The 17,780-nt window shown below is 38.1% G+C and overlaps 1 protein-coding gene across 6 annotated transcripts in view; it reads right to left on the reverse strand.

Moving 5' to 3' along the window:
* The window catches only part of FAR1 (fatty acyl-CoA reductase 1), an 88,280-nt gene that overhangs the window by 29,962 nt on the left and 40,538 nt on the right, over nucleotides 1–17,780 (reverse strand). For all 6 annotated transcript variants that reach the window (XM_003411998.4, XM_010592215.3, XM_010592214.3 and 3 more), the window contains 2 exons: nucleotides 11,166–11,365; nucleotides 1,659–1,834 (listed from right to left, as the gene is read on the reverse strand). In XM_003411998.4, the coding sequence (XP_003412046.1) occupies nucleotides 1,659–1,834; nucleotides 11,166–11,354 (365 nt within the window). In that variant the 5' untranslated portion in view covers nucleotides 11,355–11,365. The remainder of the gene's footprint in view (nucleotides 1–1,658; nucleotides 1,835–11,165; nucleotides 11,366–17,780) is intronic.

Consider the following 17,780-nt stretch of genomic DNA (forward strand, 5'->3'; position numbering starts at 1 on the left):
CTTACTATATACTCCTAGTTGCTCTCCTCCTAATGACACAGCACACTTCTTCCCTCCACTCTCTCTTTTCGTGTGTATTCGGCCAGCTTCTGATCCCTCTGCCCTCTTATCTCCCCTCCAGAGAGGAGATGACAACATAGTCTCAGGTGTCTACTTGATCCAAGAAGCTCACTCTTGACCAGTATCATTTTCTATCCCGAAGTCCAGTTCAATCCCTGTTTGAAGAGTTGCCTTTGGGAATGGTTCCTGTCTTGGGCTAACAGAAGGTCTGGGGACCATGACCTCCAGGGTGCTTCTAGTCTCAGTTAGACCAGTAAGTGTGATCTTTTTACTAGCATCTGGGGTCTGCATCCCACTGCTCTCCCGCTCCCTCAGGGGTTCTCTGTTGTCTTCCCTGTCAGGGCAGTCATCAGTTGCCGCCGGGCACCATCTAGTTCTTCTGGTCTCAGGCTGATGTAGTCTCTTGTTAATGTGGCCCTTTCTGTCTCTTGGGCTCATAATTACCTGGTGTCTTTGGTGTTCTTCATTCTCCTTTGCTCCATGTGGGTGGAGACCAACTGATGCATCTGAGATTGGCCGCTTGCTAGTGTTCAAGATCCCAGACACCACTCTCCAAAGTGGGATACAGAATGTTTTCTTAATTGATTTTATTATGCCAAATGACCTAGATGTCCCCTGAGACCATGGTCCCCAAATCCCTGCCCCTGCTACGCTGGCCTTCGAAGTGTTCCGTTTATTCAGGAAACTTCTTTGCTTTTGGTTTAGTCCAGTTGTGTTGACCTCTCCTGTATTGTGTGTTATCTTTCTCTTCATCTAAAATAAGAACTTAAAAACATTTTAAAGAGAAGGTTTTGAAGTAGTGTTGAAACCTAAAAAAGTCTACACCATCTCAACTGGCATAAGACCATACAATCAGATTAACATTATAAAAAAACTAATACTGAACATACAATCAAAAAGAATGCTCTAAATTAAGCATCATTATTTAAAATGCATATTTGTTAGTATTTTAAAAATTTTTTTTTTCTTGACATGGGCACCTTAAAGGAAATCAAATTTTTTTTTTTTAACTTTAAATGTCCAATGTACCCTGCCCCACTAATCCTGTCACCAGAGTTTTAAAACAAAAACAAGGTATGACTCAAATTTATAGGCTGCTTTGTCTTTTTTTTTTTTTTTTGTCTTATTATGCAAAACCTGAGCCTAATTTTGTTTAATTTTCAGATGGATAAGATATGGAGTAGAAAAAAAAAAAAGCTGCTGGGGTGTATGCTTCTGAAAGAATGGGAGGAGAAGGAAATAAACACTACTAGTTTTTTTTAGTTTTTAGTTGTTAAGACATACACCTACCAAAGGTAAACTTCTCTTTCTTCTATTCCATACTTCCCACTTCTTGCCTCCTTCTTCCCTATTCACATGTTTAAATTCATGGCAACTTCTTCCAGTAAACATACACTAGTTATCCAATGTTTTGAAAGCTAATTAGGCAGAGGAAGGTAATTCTCTTAACACTGTATAGGACACGAAAAACTACACTTAACATATGGTAAACAGTTTCATGTCGTTTTCAAAATAACTTGACTAAAAAGCAGACTTAAAATCAGATGTTTTAGAGTAACTATGTTGAAGTTCAATGTTATATAAATATCTGTACTTACCTTAAATTTTCATTAAACCTTACTGTAGCTGCACAGTGGAATATAATATTGGTAGAATCTATGATGGCCTCTTTATCTTCTTCACTAAGAGCCAGTTCAGGTTGAGTGAGTTCACTGTTGATTGCTATAATTTTCTCTCTAAAGTCTGGATTTTCATCTCTCAGTCTGTCAAAGAGCTATCAAAAGGGAAAAAATATTTTAGGGCAGTATATTTCAACTTTCTAAAACCATTATTACCCATCTTTAACCACTAAGGATCACTACTTAAAAAACTTAAACGATGCAATTCCTAAATTTGCTATTCTTAATTTTTATTATTCTGTATAGATAACACTCTATGAGGCATATACTATTATCCCATTTTATAGATGAAGAATCTGAGACACAGAGAGATTACGTAACTTGCCAAAGACACAGAGCTGGTTATTTGTGGAGATGAATTTGAACTGTCCACACCCTTGTTGATTAGATTACATTGCATCTGAGAATAGACTTAAGCAACACAAACATCAGGACAATGTTTAAAATGATCACTCAGATTTTTTAAATCTAGACCTTAATTTATCACTTGATTTTATTTTGCTTTTATTCTTTTTCAGTAGATTAAACACTACGAGATTCACATTCTACCTAAAATCTTAGAATTAAAAAAAAAGTAAACATGCTAAAGGGGAAGAAAAGAGTTGGTAACCAAATGTGCAGATTAGAAACTGGACAAACTATGATTCTAATCTCAAATTCAACATTCCTTAAATATACCAAAAGGAACCAATTTAGCTAGAGGATCGGCTGGATGACAAGATGATTATAGTGTAAAGACACATTCAACTGTGAGTCAAACTTAGTTTTTTATACCAAATTTTACAGAAGAACACTGATGCTACCTCCAAGTCACTGCTCTATCATACTCTGACTCTCCATTTCACTTAAGGTTAATACTTGCAGTTTAACCAAGGATTCTTAGCCTGGGAGGAAAGCCTACATAACATACTCAAGTGCTCACTTTCACCTTCCTAAATGACTTTAGTATATAACAGTCTTTCCCTACACTGCTGCCAGCTAGTGACTCCAATACTGATGTGTTTTTATACTAACTCAAAAAATATTTACTAAGCACTTCATATTGACCAGGTACCTTCTGGGCCCTGAGAAAACAAGGACATGCATGGTCTTTGCCCCTACATTGTTTAGAGTCTAACAGGAAAAACAAGACAAGTAAATTAAAATATAGTGTGGTAAGTAATAAAACAGACATAGCTTCTCAAAGTAAACGACATTTAAGCTGAGACCTAAATGACACACAGAGTGGAGGTGTGTGTGTTCATGTATGTGTTGGCGGTAGAGAGGACCTGCAAGAAGAAAGCAGAAAATTGTTCCAGCTGGGGATGCATTATATAGAACTGCCTAGAACTGAGTGGGCTTAATATGTTTGGGGAATTATAAGTAGTTCAGTAAGCTTGGAACATAGAGTAGAAACGGAAAAGTGGCCAGAGTTCTGCAGAGGTAAACAGGGCCAGATTAATTGTGACTTGTAAGCCATATTAAATAGATTGATTTTTATCTAGGAGCAATGGTGAGCTATTGATGGATTTTATGCAGGAAAGTGATGCAAGCATGTTTATAATTATAAAGAGCAGTTTGCTTGCAATGAATTTTTGGATGCTTTTGCATCCTAAACCCACATGAAGAAGGATCATGGTCTGACAAGGTAACGGCAATAAGGATGAAAAGATAGATACATATCAAAGATATATGTAGGAAGTACTATCAACAGGATTTTGCCAACGACTGGATTTGAGGGATAAAGAATATAAGCTCCATGAGGGGAAGAACTCTATCTACTTTGCTCCGTATACAGGCCCTAGCTGGCATAGTGCCTGGTAAGATGTAGGCGTGACAAACATTTGTTAAGTGAATAAATTCATTAGATTGAAAATGCCGGAAGAGAAAGGAATGCAGTTTTGTAGATACAAATTCAGTTTTGTGAAGACTGAGATTCAAGTGCCTATGTGACACCCCAGAAAACAGGTCTAATACAGGTGATTGGTTCTGTGGGTCTGAAGCGCAGGGGAGACAAGACTACTGATACAGATTTTACTATCGACATATGCATAGTAATTTAAGCCCCAGGCGTAGAAGAGATCATGTGGGTAGTAGCACTGACGAGAGCCCAAGGTCTAGACTATATGAAGCTTTTTTTCCTGCCATATCTATTTAAACACAATCACATTCATCTCACACAAAACAGGAAATGCTTAGTAACCATCTAAACTGAACCTCTGAGAAGAAATCAAGGCCTAGAAAAGAACCTTGAAGAACTGCACTAGTTACATGACAAGCAGAGATAAAGTGACCTGAGGAATGACGAGAAAACTTCCAAGAATTCACACTTCATTCTCTCAAAATGCTAGTGACCTTTAATTCTCCTTCATATCAGACATTTGTACCACATGATCATGCTGCTTCAAACCTGATCCTTTTCCCTTTTCTAAATACAATCTCTCTACTCAATACCATCTTTTCCAGTGCTTTTGACCTACCAGTGTCCCGATCAATTAACCCACCGTACTTTACTAAGTTAATTAGTACATACTTTAATATACTTTCTAGAATTTACTTCCTGATATCAACTATCTTAATTCAGTCCTCATCATCATGGAGTTTTTCTTGCTGAGACATTCCCTTAAGTCAGGGTTCTCAACCAGGGGTGATTTTGTCCCCCTGGGGACATCTGGCACTGTCTGGAGACATTTTTGGTTGTCAAAAACGAGTGAGGGAAGGGAAGGTACCACTGCTATCTAGTGGGTAAAAGACTGGGAGTGCTGCCACACTATACAATGCACAGGACAGCCTTCATAACAAACAACTATCCAGCCCAAAATGTCGATGGTGTTGAAATTTAGAAACGCTGCTACAAGCCAATGTCCCACTATGGTATACCCCTTTTGCCTATACTCTTATATTCCTGCTTCAAAATCATAGTAGGCCTTAACCTACAGGTTTCTTACTAACGTCAAGTGTACACTCACCGCTACTCAACACACACAAAAAAGGCTCATTTCTATTGATTCACCAGCAACATTATCCGTAACGGGAAATAAGTGGCCCTAGCATTAAGTGGTAGGATGTACAAGGAAGAAATTGAAGCCACAACCTAAAACGATGTAATTTTATGAAGTGCTATTTTAATCAAATATTTAGGGGCAAACCATTTTTATATTGAAAATAATGGCCATATGTTTAGTTTAAAACATAAAACTTCAATGAAATTTCAGGCTTTAAGTAGAAAATATTCATCTTCTTTACAGACTAGACTTACTATGAAGGAAAAGTTTTAGAAACTCTGCCCTGGATGCCCCAGAAGAGATGTCTGCATCTTTCACATTTTACTCAGGCCCTCAATTCCAACCAGAACACCAACTCCAATACCCTCCCCATCCAATCTCCTCTTGACACTCTATACTTTCTTCCTTCCCACCTACCTCTTCAGAACTCTTTAGACTGTGAGGTCCATTAAGGCAGAGAACCCATCTTATTTATCCCTGAATTCAATCCCCTGCATCAAGTGAGGTGCCCAGTACTGAGTAGGTATAATAAAACTTTCCTGGAAATAAAAAATGAATTAAGTAACCCCTTACTCGGGGCAAGAGGTGATTAAAACATACCAATACAAGTGGTTCATGATAAAATGCCAAGATGAGCAGGCAAAGGCTGAAGTGGCAATGGAAAACATGCATGCAGGCATTTTTATTTAACATAAGCCTTGTGGTTTTATAGCTGCCTCCTTGATGGCTCCCTTATTGTAGGTTTTAAGGGAAGCAGTGGATCCCAAAAGGATTCAACAAAGAATCAGAAAGAGAAACAGAAGTTAAAGAGACTAATTCAGACTATCCTGAATAGTTAAGGATAACGATAATTACTACATTTCTGAGAATGGACCACACATCTGAGGGTAAAAATGAGTAAATAAAAAGCTACGCAATGAGGAATATCTGCTGCATGGTGCCAAATAGGAGCTAAAGTGATCTGACAATTAACGCCAATCTGAGAATGGACCACACATCTGAGGGTAAAAATGAGTAAATAAAAAGCTACGCAATGAGGAATATCTGCTGCATGGTGCCAAATAGGAGCTAAAGTGATCTGACAATTAACGCCAATCTTAAGCAACTATCACAAAGGTATATGAAGTTCATTCAAAGTAAAAAGACTGGCTGGTTATGGAAGGGTTTTCCTACTGCTCTGATTTTAAAACAAGTCTGTACAATTTAAGATATTTTAATGGGCATCATTCTCATTCCAAAATACATGCTATCATAGGAATTCCTTTTTGAGATATGCCTGCAGAGTCAGATTCCTTACATGTACCAAAAATAAGCTCACGGCTTTTCAGTCACACCTGTCTCGGATCCCAACGTCATTCTCCAAACCTTTACCACCACACTTGGGTTTAAATAACTTCAGGATGTTTGAAAAAGTCAAATCTTTCCTTAAAGCGGGAAAATTTGCTCCTATTAGGGATATCCCAAAAAAAAAAAAATGGTCTGCGAATCCCTGGGATTCTTTCAGGAAGTTCATAAGGTCAAAACTATTTTCATAATAAAACTAAGACTTTATTCGCATTATTCACTCTCATTCTCTTTTAAGAATCCACAGTTTCCCAGAGGCTATACATTGTATAACATCATTGCTCTAATCCCTAATGGATTGCTCTAATCTCTAACGGAATGTGTGCTTGTATATCCTTGTGCTTTAAAAACCCCTCAGCTTTAATTTCTAAAATGTTAAATAAGATATAACCCAAAACAACAAAACCCCTTTGGAGTCCTCAGTAATTTCAGAGAGTGTAAAGGGGTTCACAGACTCAAAAGTTTGAGAAGGGCTGCCTTAAATAAAGAGAATCTTTCAACCTATTCTGCAGAATGAAAAAGTATAGCCATCCAAACCCATTGCCGTTGAGTGGATTCCAACTCACAGCAGCAACCTTACAGAACAGGGTCGAACTGCCCCATGGAGTTTCCAGGAGCGGCTGGTGGATTCAAACTGCCAATCTTTCAGTTAGCAGCCGAACCCTTAACCACTGCGCCACCAGGGCTCCCATACAGCCATAAGGTAACCATATCGTTTTGCCAATAGATTATAATCAATCTACTCTTTGAGATAATTTGCTCAACCGTTATAATTAAAAGTCACCTGGAGAAAAGCTCTAAATTATATTTTCTCAAAATTGTCCTTATATTACTCTACCAAATAGCTTTCATTTTAAAAAGATATGGAACACAGCTCCGTCCATTTTCTCAGTTCTAGGGAAAAAACTGAGAAAACGAACTTTATACCTACCGCCCATTTAGATGGCAAATTCTTCAAGAGCAGTTATTATGTACCTACCCTTACGTCAGTAAGTATGGGAATATTAACTCACATCTTACTTTTAAAAATAAGTAGCTAGGAAGTTCATGAAATAATTTTTTAAGAGTTTAGTTAAAACTAGCTGTACTTCTCTGATGTGTAATTATGCATATTTTTTTGGTCTGAAGCCCTCTTCCTCAAGTCAAACAAGTGGAAATTAAAAATAATAATATAACTAATAATTTGCATTGTATTTCAGAAGACAGAATCCTCTGGGGGAATGGGAGGGGTGCTGATAGGGGCAATGGGAAGAACGTTGTTGTTAGGTGCCATCCAGTCAATTCTGACTCATAGTGACACGACATACAATAGAACAAAACACTACCAGGTCCCCGCTATCCTCCCAATCCTTGCTATGTTTGAGCCCGTTGTTATGGCCACTGTGTCAATCCATTTTGCTGAGGGTCTTCCTCTTTTCTGCTAGTCCTCTATTTTACCAAGCATGTACTTCTCCAGGGACCGATTCCTCTTGATAACGTACCCAAAGTACGGGAGACAGTCTTGCCATCCTCCCTTCTAAGGAGCATGCTGGCTGTACTCCTTCCAAGACAGATTTGTTCGTTCTTCTGGCAGTCCGTGGTATGTTCAATATTCTTCGTCAACGCCATAATTGAAATTCATCAATTATTCTTCCGTATTCCTTATTTATTGTCCAGGTCTCGCATGCGTAGGAGGGGACTGAAAACACCACAGCTTGGGTCAGGCACACCTTAGTACTAAAGGTGGTATCTGCACTTTCTAACACTTTAAAGAGGTCTCTTGCAGCAGATTTGCCCAAAGCAATACATCATTTGATTTCTTGACTGCTGCTTTTGTGGCACTGATTGTGGATCCAAATAAAATGAAATCCTTGAAAAGTTCAATATTTTCTCCATTTATCATAATGCTGCTTATTGGTCCAGCTGTGAGGATTTTTGTTTTATGCTGAGGTGTAGCCCATACTGAAAGTTGTAGTGTTTGATCTTAATTAATCAGTAAGTGCTTCAAGTCCTCTTCGCTTTCGGCAGGCAAACTTGTGTCACTTGCATATCGTAAGTTGTTAATGAGTCTTCCTCCAAGGCTGACGACGCATTCTTCATATAGTCCAGCCTCTCGGATTATTTGCTCAGCATACAAACTGAGTAAGTATGCTGAAAGGATACAACCTTCACACCTTTCCTGACTTTAAACCATGCAGTATCCCCTTGCTCTGTTCAAACAGCTGCCTCTTGGTCTATGTATAGTTTCCACATAAGCACAATTAAGGACTCTGGAATTCCCATTCTTCGTAATGTTACCCATAATTTGTTATGATCCACACAGCAGAGTGCCTTTCCATAGTCAATAAAACACAGGTAAACATCTTTCTGGTATTCTCTGCTTGCAGGCCAGGTCGGTTTGTCATCAGCAATGACATCCCTGGTTCCATGCCCTCTTCTGAATCTGGCTTGAATTTCTGGCAGTTCCCTGTCGATGTACTGAATTATCTTCAACCAAATTTTACTTGCCCGTGATAATAATGACATTGTTCAATAATTTCTGCATTCTGTTGGATCACCTTTCTTTGAAATAGGCATAAATATGGATCTCTTCCAGTCTGCTGGCCAGCTAGCTGTCTCCCCAAATTTCTTGGCACAGACGAGTGAGTGCTTCCAGCATTGCACTCATTTGTTGAAACATCTCAATTGGATTCCATCAATTCCTGGAGCCTTGTTTTCGCCAGTGCCTTCAGTGCAGCTTGGACTTCTTCAGTACCATCCGTTCTTGATCGTATAATAATTCCTGAAATGGCTGAGTGCTGACCAATTCTTTTTGGTACAGTGGCTGTGCATTCCTTCCATCTTCTTTTGATGTTTCCCGTGTTTAATTTTTTGCCTGCAGAATCCTTTACTATTGCAACTTGAGGCTTGAATTTTTTCTTCGGTTCTTTCAGCTTGAGAAATGCTAAGCATGTTCTTCCCTTTTAGTTTTCTAACATTACAAATGTATAACTAGCCAGGTGAGTTATAGAGTCACTGAGTAGCTCTTAAATGAGATTTTTTTTTAAAGTAATTCAGAGAAAAGTTTTCCTGGTTTAAGAATTATTTAAAGCTTTCACATGGGAACACAGTGGATTAATAAGGTAAACAGTAGAAACTAACAATTTCACAGAAAGGTAAGTATTTTTATTCTTTAAATCTCTATTAATAGTATCAAATGATTTCTTTTTAAAAGGAAAATCTAATAAATAACTTATACCACACTCTTAAAACCCTGTGGTCTACGGTTACACCTTTATGAGGGCAAACAACATAAATAAGTAAAACACAAATCCTTTACATCTATCTGAAGCATTCCTTCTGAACAAAAGTCATATCTGAATAGGAAATCATTTTCACATGATACAGTGCTCAGTTTAGAAAACATTCTAACTACAGTTCAATTTTTCTTAATTCATCTTGAGTCATTATAGTGAATATAAGTTATCGGATTTTATTACAATGTCATGATGTTAAGACAATTAAAATTTGTTAAAACACCGCTGCACTGCTATACGGATCTTATCTTGTCTGTTCTTTCACAGCTGTTCTGTTGTCACACTTCATCACTCCTAGTTTATCCATCCTAACCCATAACTAACTCTTCTTCCTGCTGTGTGTTACCTCTGTTGTTCTCTGCCCTTCATCCTCTTCCTTTCTGCTCTTTGTCACCTTCTAATTATTTCCCTGATACGTTCCCAATTTGCCACTTCCTTTAGGAAGGTAAGCTATTTTTCCCTCAAAGTGTCCCAGCTTAAACTCTTAGAACTAGTAAACCATCCAACTCTAAAGACTGCTTTTCCCACTGTACCACACAGAACTTCCATTGTTTTTTACTTTTCTTATTTACACAGGAATTTGTCATTAGGTAGTCTGTGCTATTTTTTTTTTTTTTAGTCTGTGTTATCGCCAACCATTATCAGCATATCACATAACCACAGACAAAATTACAACCTCTGAGGCTCATTGTCCACATACGTAAAATGGAATATATAAACATCTGCCCCTCAGAGAGCATGAGCTCTGAGTTAGACTGCCAGGGTTCACAGACATTGGCTCTAACACTCACTAACTATATGAGCTCATAAAATGGGAATACTACTAGTACTTCCCTAAAAGGTCATTGTGCTGATTAAATTCATGTAAGGTGCTTTCCACTGTGCCTCGCACAAGGCACATACTCAATGAAAGTTAGTCATTATTAACAAATTCATGGATTTCTATTGAAGAGCAAAACAAACTAGGTCATGAAAATGTATTCACTGTTCATATGTAATCAATTATTTATTCATTTAATAACTCTAGATAGTTATTGTTAATCATGATATCTTTTGACATTTTTCAGCAATTTTTCAATTACTCAGAGTGACTCAGAGATTTCTGGTTTTGTTAAGCATAGGTCATGGCTTCTCTAGAAGGTTAAAAGGTACCTACCAGATACCTAATCACTGAAAATCTAACAGCTACTCTACTGAACTTATAATCAATGAATGTCAGATGTGCTCATTCATATTGAGAGAATTCACAAGCTTATGGCTGTGAAATAATTTTATGCCAGTTCATTTCCATTTTTTCGTAGTAATACTTTTCTAAAGGTTCAAAATGTATGATACATTCTTTTATTCTATATTACCCCTCTGTCACCATGTTCCTTTCCATTTAATAAGAACTCTTGACACACCTACCTCCTTACTGTTGCGAGGAGCAAGTTGTGCTTACAAATTTTAAAGCGTTATCAAAGCACAGTATCTTATAGAATAGTAGGCAGTTCAAAACTACCTCTTAATTATTACTCTAAAGACTATTTAAAATATCTAGTAATTACAATCTCCCTCAACTGTTCTAAAAGCACACTTTAAATATATGCCATAAAGGTAATTTACAACTTGTTATACAATTTTGCCTGTCACAGAGGAAAGCTTATTTTTCCTACTGATCACAAGTCATGGCCAGTTTATTGCCATCTTGTAGGAGCTCCAGCTTTTTTTTTTTTCTTCAGAATACTGGAGAAATATACCAAGCTGTTGATGAATACAGCAGTAATTATACACACAAACACACACTTTTTTCTCCCTCCCAAATGACCATTTTCCACACTTACCTTGCCACTGATGACCTCCTCTACTCGCTCTTGGGGTGTCTGTCCAGCTTTCTGCCTCACCAGAACATACACTGAATTCACCTTAGAACAAGACCTCAGCAACTTCTCCAGAAGTACCTTCCCTAGGAAGCCGGTGGCTCCAGTGAGGAGAACATTTTTGCCTTCATAGTATTCTGGGATTGAAATCATTCTGTCTGATCCTAAGAAAAACATGGCAGATAAGCATTAGTTCAAAGATTTATATTTATTCTTAATTACTAAATATCTCTTGGTACTCAAATAAGTATTTTAAAGAACAGGCAAAAATCAAAGATGAATGTTAACAAACGAGAACTCCAACCTCTGGTTCACTGCAGTAAGGTAGAAAGAACAAGAAACTGCAACAATGGCTTCTAATCCCAGTGCTTTTCCCCTGGATCGCTTTAGACAAGTCACTCACCTTCTCTGGGTCTGAGTTTCTTTTAGTTCAGTTTGTACTAAATGGTCTCCAAAAATCCCTTCCAACATTAAGAGTTCAAATCTTCATTTAAACCTCAGTTAAACGCTAAGTAGAACTGAATAATGTTTCTCTGTCTCCAAAGGAATTCATAGCACTGAATAGAGGTCAGCAGGAAGAGTTAAGATTCAATTGCCTGGCTTGTATAACATGGCTAGGTATCACACTCGCCTATGACCACCAGACGAAACGAGAAGAGGTAACACCAAGCCCTTTTCCCTGTACGTCTGTTAATGACAATATATTCAAAAAGTACTTAAATCTCCCTTTTAAAAAAGTCATACTAAGAAAGACATGGGCCGACTTAACCTCCTTACCCAAATACCACTGAAATAGCAGAAAAGATATATTAAGACAAGGAATAAACAAAAGGGCCATGATGAATGAAAATAAAGAACATGCAGGATTCATGCAATGTCACTACATAAAGCTAAAAACACACCGAAACAATGCTTTTTGCTGTTTAGAAACACACACACAAACATAATATTAATAGATGAATGATAACGAGTAAAATACAACCAGAGAAAGGAATAAGGAGCTTCAACTGTATTTATATTTTATTTAAGATGGGGAGTAGATACATGCACTTTATGTCCAAAGTTTTCTTTAAAAATCCTAATAACAAGAAATAGTACCAATGACAAGCAAAAAAAAAAAAGAACAAGAATACTTATTATTTTTAGAAGAAACAGATGAGACTGAATTGACAAGAGAAGCCATGGCAGAAGAAACAGCAAACCAAGCAAAACAAGCACAGGAAAGGACTATAAGGAGGCAAGAGCGGTCCTTACCAGTCTCCTATATAGGACCTGAGAGAAAATGCCAAGCTCAGGATCGAGAAGCTAGATTAAAAAAAAAAAAAAAATTTTTTTTTTTTTTTTTTTTTTAGGAAATCAAGGTAATTGAAGCTCACAGAACAGCAGAGCCACTCATGACAGTTTTACTTCCTGTATCAACTCTAGCTCCCAGAGTTAGTATCCAGATCCGCTTGTGAAAAGCATCCAGCGTGTGTGCTACGGACAAAAGGGAAGCAGGGCTGAACCTAAGGTTGCGCCACACATCCACACATTACAGGGCAGGGAGTATAAGGACAAAGGAAACGAAAAAAACCACACACTCAAAAGAGCCATTATAGCACTCAGCCCACAGAATAAATAAAAATCTGACATTTATACATCCTCAGCCTTTTTCAGCCTTCTACTGCTGGTCCTTAAACCAAACTTATACAGAGATCTCAATCATCATACCCATTTGGGGAAAAGATCTGGAAACCACTACCAGGTACTAAAATCAACCATCCTAGTCCTTCATAAATATGAATAGATAACATCACTAGGTACAGTAAAACCTGCAAAAGGGAACTTGTATAAGGCAGAAACCTATCAGAGGAGGAAAATTCAAATATTTTCCACTAAAACAAGCAATAATGCGCCCTGTCAAAGGAGGAAAACTTTTGAGACCTGGAAAAACAAGGCAGTTCCATCGAGTCTCAGCTCTCACAGGTTTCACTGTATTTAAGAAATACGAAAAACATTAAGGAGAAGGACCAAAATAAAAAACAACAGAAACAACCCCTACAGAAATCAAGATTATGAAAAACTTAAAGAGAACTTGAATTCTAATAAATATTCTTTAAGCCATTCACAAGAACATTGCATCCATAACATCATAACAAACTACTATGAAAAAGGGGCAAAGAATAAGAAAGCACTTAGAAATCAGAAATTCAATGTACATAGAAAATTCATAAATAAACTACTAGAATTATTAAGTAAATCTAACAAGGTTACTGGATAGAAAGTTAATATGGAAACATATATTTCTATATATCAGCAACAAACATAAAATTAAGTAAAACACACATACACACAAAACTATACCACTTACAATGCCAGGAAAACCCCCCCCCAAAAAGAAATCTAAAAGATATATAATACCTCTACTCCGAAAACTCCAAAATAGTGAGAGAAATTAAATAACACCTAAATAAATGGAAGGACACATTATATGCCTAGACTGAAAAACCTGATACTGTAAAAATGTCAACTCAACATTCTTAGATTCAGTACAATCCTAATCAAAATCTAAGCTTTTTTTGTGAGTGTGTAGATTATAAATATAATTATAAATGAGCAGATTCTAATATACTTATAGAAATGCAAAGGGTCAAGAATAGCAAACACCAACATGAAGAATAATAAAGGTGGAAAACTTATATTACCATATATCAAGATTTCTTATAAAGCTATGAAGATGTGGTACTGGGCCAAGAAATGAATGGTGCTGAATCAGTTGGAGAACCATACAGAAAAAAAACCTTGACTTGTACCTCACACCATACACAAAAATGAATTCCAGGTGAACTGTAGATCTAAATGTAAAAGGTAAAAACTATGAAGAGTTTCTAGAAGAGAGGAGAACATCTCTATGACCTTGGGGAAGGCAAACATTTCTTAAATACCTTTGACATTTTTCAGCAAAAAGTGCTAACCAAAAAGGAAGATATTGATAAAATGGGCCACACTGAAAAATTAAGAATTCTGTTCATACCAAGACACTATTAATAAAGAGAAATGGAAAGCCAAAGATAGCTGTAATATGTATAATGACAACAGATTAATATTCAGAATATGTAAAGAACCACAAATCAATAAGAGGACATATAAGCCAAGAGAAAAATGGGCAAAGCTTGAACAAATACAGTAATAAGGAAAGAATCCAAATGGCTTTACAAAAGAGGATCCAAATGGCCAATCAGCACATGAAAAGGGGACCAACTTCATTATTTATCAAGAAAATGAAAATGAAAACCACAATGTGAGATTTTACTGTATCAAATGAAAATGACAAACAATATAAAATACTGCTAAGGACATGGAGAGAACGGAACTCTCATTTCTTGCTGGAGGAAGTACAGATTGGTACAACACTTAGGAAAAATGTATTACCTACTAAGGCTGAACACTCACATCATACAACCTAGCAATTTCACCCCTAATTATACACTCCACAGAAATGAGTAATATGTTTACCAAACACTCACGAACAAGAATGTTCACAGTGGCACTATCATACTGGGCCCAAATTAAAACAGCCCAGTGGTCATAAACAGTGTATTGTATAAACTGCAGTATACTATATTTATACAATGGAATATTACACAACAATGAAAATGAGAGAACTATCACTACACACGAGATGGATGGATCTCACAAAGAAAACTGAGTCAAAGAAGCAAGGTACAAAAAAATGTGTACTATTATTAAAGTTCAAAAACAGGCAAAACTCATCTTTGATTGAAAGTTAAGACAATGGTTGCCTGTGGGGAAGAAGTAGGATACTGGTAATGTTTTTGATGTGGATGGTTCATTTTTCAAAAAAACATCAAGCTTCCTGTCTTTGGGTCATTGCAATATCTCAGAGAAGTCATGAACAGTACCAAGGAAATGGCTAATGTGGTTGTGGAGGCTGGCAAGTCTCAAATCTGTGGATCAAGTGTAGGCTTTTCCCGACTCACATGGCCTCAGGGGCCAATGAACCCAAATTGGCAGGCCAGACGACAGGCTGCTGGCTTGAGGAAGCTGGAAAATCCTAGAATCTGCAAGTCAGGCAGTAGGCCACTGGCTCAAGTCCCAAGAACTGGAGGACAGATAATGACCAGCTGGATGCAGGATCCAGATGCAGAGAGATAGCCCTGCCAGAGCACCCACACCTATACACTGGATGCAGGCCATACCCCAGGGAAGGGTGTGACTTGAGTAAGGGTGGGATTTGAGTCACGCCCTCCTACAAGGCTGTGACTCAAGATACACCCCACAAAAATCCTGCCTCATCAACATATGGAGGTTAGGATTTATAACACATAAAATGGAGGATAATTAGGATAATTACATCAGATCACAAAATGGAAAACAGTCACACAATACTGGGAATCATGGCCTAGGCAGGCTGACACAAAACACCAACCACCATACCACATTAGGGCTCCATATATCTTACTTGCCTGGACCTACCCAATCAATGTGTGGAAGTCACAAAGAATACAGCAAGAAGGGCCATATTAAGTAATTCACTGCACCGAAATACAGAAAGCAACATTCTTTGGTGTTTTCCAGGGATGGAAGGGAGAGGAAGGGGAATCACTTTCTAGATGGCAGACACTTGTTGGTTTTAGTGATGGGTAAGGCAATACCAAATAAAGGTGAAGTCAGCACAACTTGACCAAAGTAAAAGATGACACTAAGAAGTACACAAGAATAAGGAATGATTTTGGTGACAACCACAACATATACAATTTTGCAACAACAGTAATAAGAAGCAAAAAAAAATGTGTGTAGTTACACAGGTAGATACGTGTGCTTATATATGTACAGGTAAGCACATATGAATATACAGGTGTGCATGTTTAGGTGTTTCTGTAGGCAAATGTTATATACATGTTTGTGTGTGCTGCAAATATATTCATATACTAAAAAACACATGGGGGTGCACTTATGGATATTTCTTAGACATAACCAAACACCTTGCAGGACTGGGTTTTTGGGTTTGAGGGCTTAGGACCATAGTTTCCGGGGGCAACTCAGTGAATTGGCATAACATAGCTCACAAAGATAATGTTCTGCATCCTAGTTTGGTGAGTAGCGTCTGGGGTCTTAAAAGCTTGCAATTGGCCACCTAAGCTACAACTATCATGTCAGGAGCAAACGAGAAAGAAGGAAACCAAATACTCATAGAAGAAACTAGTCTACAGGACTAATAGTGTACGTGAACCACGGCCTCACCTACCTCAAGACCAGAACTAGTTGGTACAGGGCTACCACTACAGACCTTTCTGACCTGGGACACAACAGATGGCCCTGGATAGAATGGGAAAAAATGTAGAACAAAACTCAAATTCCTAAACAAGTCCAGACTTGCTGGACTGGTAGAGACTAGAGGAATGCCTGAGACTATTACCCTCCAACCACTTTAAACTTGGAGCTCAAACCACTCCAGGAGGTCACCTATTAGCCAAAAGACAGAGTGGCCCATAAAACAAATAATATCACCTGTGAGTCCTGTGTTCCTCTAAACAATAATCTAAATGAGACCTACCAGTCAACATTACCCTAGGCCAATGATGAGAAGGTAAAGGGGGACAACAAAGCTAGAATGATGGAAACGGAACAACCAGAATACAAATAATGAGAATGCTGATACATTGTGAAACGTGTAACCAATGCCACTGAGCAATATGTACAGAAATTATTAAATGAGAACCTAATTTGCTGTGTAAATTTTCTCTAAAATCACAGTGAAAAAAAAAATTTTTTTTTTTAAAGTTAATATCCATACAGGAGAGGTCAGCACAACTGGGCTAAACCCAAAGCAAAGACGTTTCCTGAACAAACTGAATGCTTCGAAGGCCAGCGTAGCATGGGCGGGGGGTGGGGGCTGTAGTTTCAGGGGACATCGAGGTCAACTGGCATAACAAAATCCATTAAGAAAACATTCTGCATCCCATTTTGGAGAGTGGCATCTGGGGTCTTAAACGCTAGCAAGCAGTCATCTAAGATGCATCACTTGGTCTCAACCCACATGGAGCAAAGGAGAATGAAGAATACCAGACACCAGGTAATTATGAGCCCAAGAGACAGAAAGGGCCACATACACCAAAGACTACGTCATCCTGAGACCAGAACTAGATGGTGCCCGGCTATAACCGATGACTGCCATGGCAGGGAACACAACAGAGAACCCCTGAGGGAGCAGAAGAGTAGTGGGATGCAGACCTCAAATTCTCATAAAAAGACCAGACTTAATGGTCTGACTGAGACTAGAAGGACCCTGGAGGTTATGGTCCCCAGGCCTTCTGTTAGCCCAAGACAGGAACTGCTCCCAAAGCCAACTCTTCAGACAGGCATTGGACTGGACTGTAAGATAGAAAAGGATTCTGCTGAGGAGTGAGCTGCCTGGCTCAAGCAGACACATGAGGCTATGTGTAGAGCTCCCGTCTGGAGGGGAGGTGTGAAGGCCGAGGGGGACAGAAGCTGGCTGAATGGACATGGAAATACAGGGTGGAGAGAAGAAGTATGCTGTCTCATTAGGGGGAGAGCCAACTAGGAGTATATGGCAAG

This window comes from Loxodonta africana, chromosome 7 (genome assembly GCF_030014295.1).
Source record: "Loxodonta africana isolate mLoxAfr1 chromosome 7, mLoxAfr1.hap2, whole genome shotgun sequence".
Classification (NCBI taxonomy): Eukaryota; Metazoa; Chordata; class Mammalia; order Proboscidea; family Elephantidae; genus Loxodonta; species Loxodonta africana.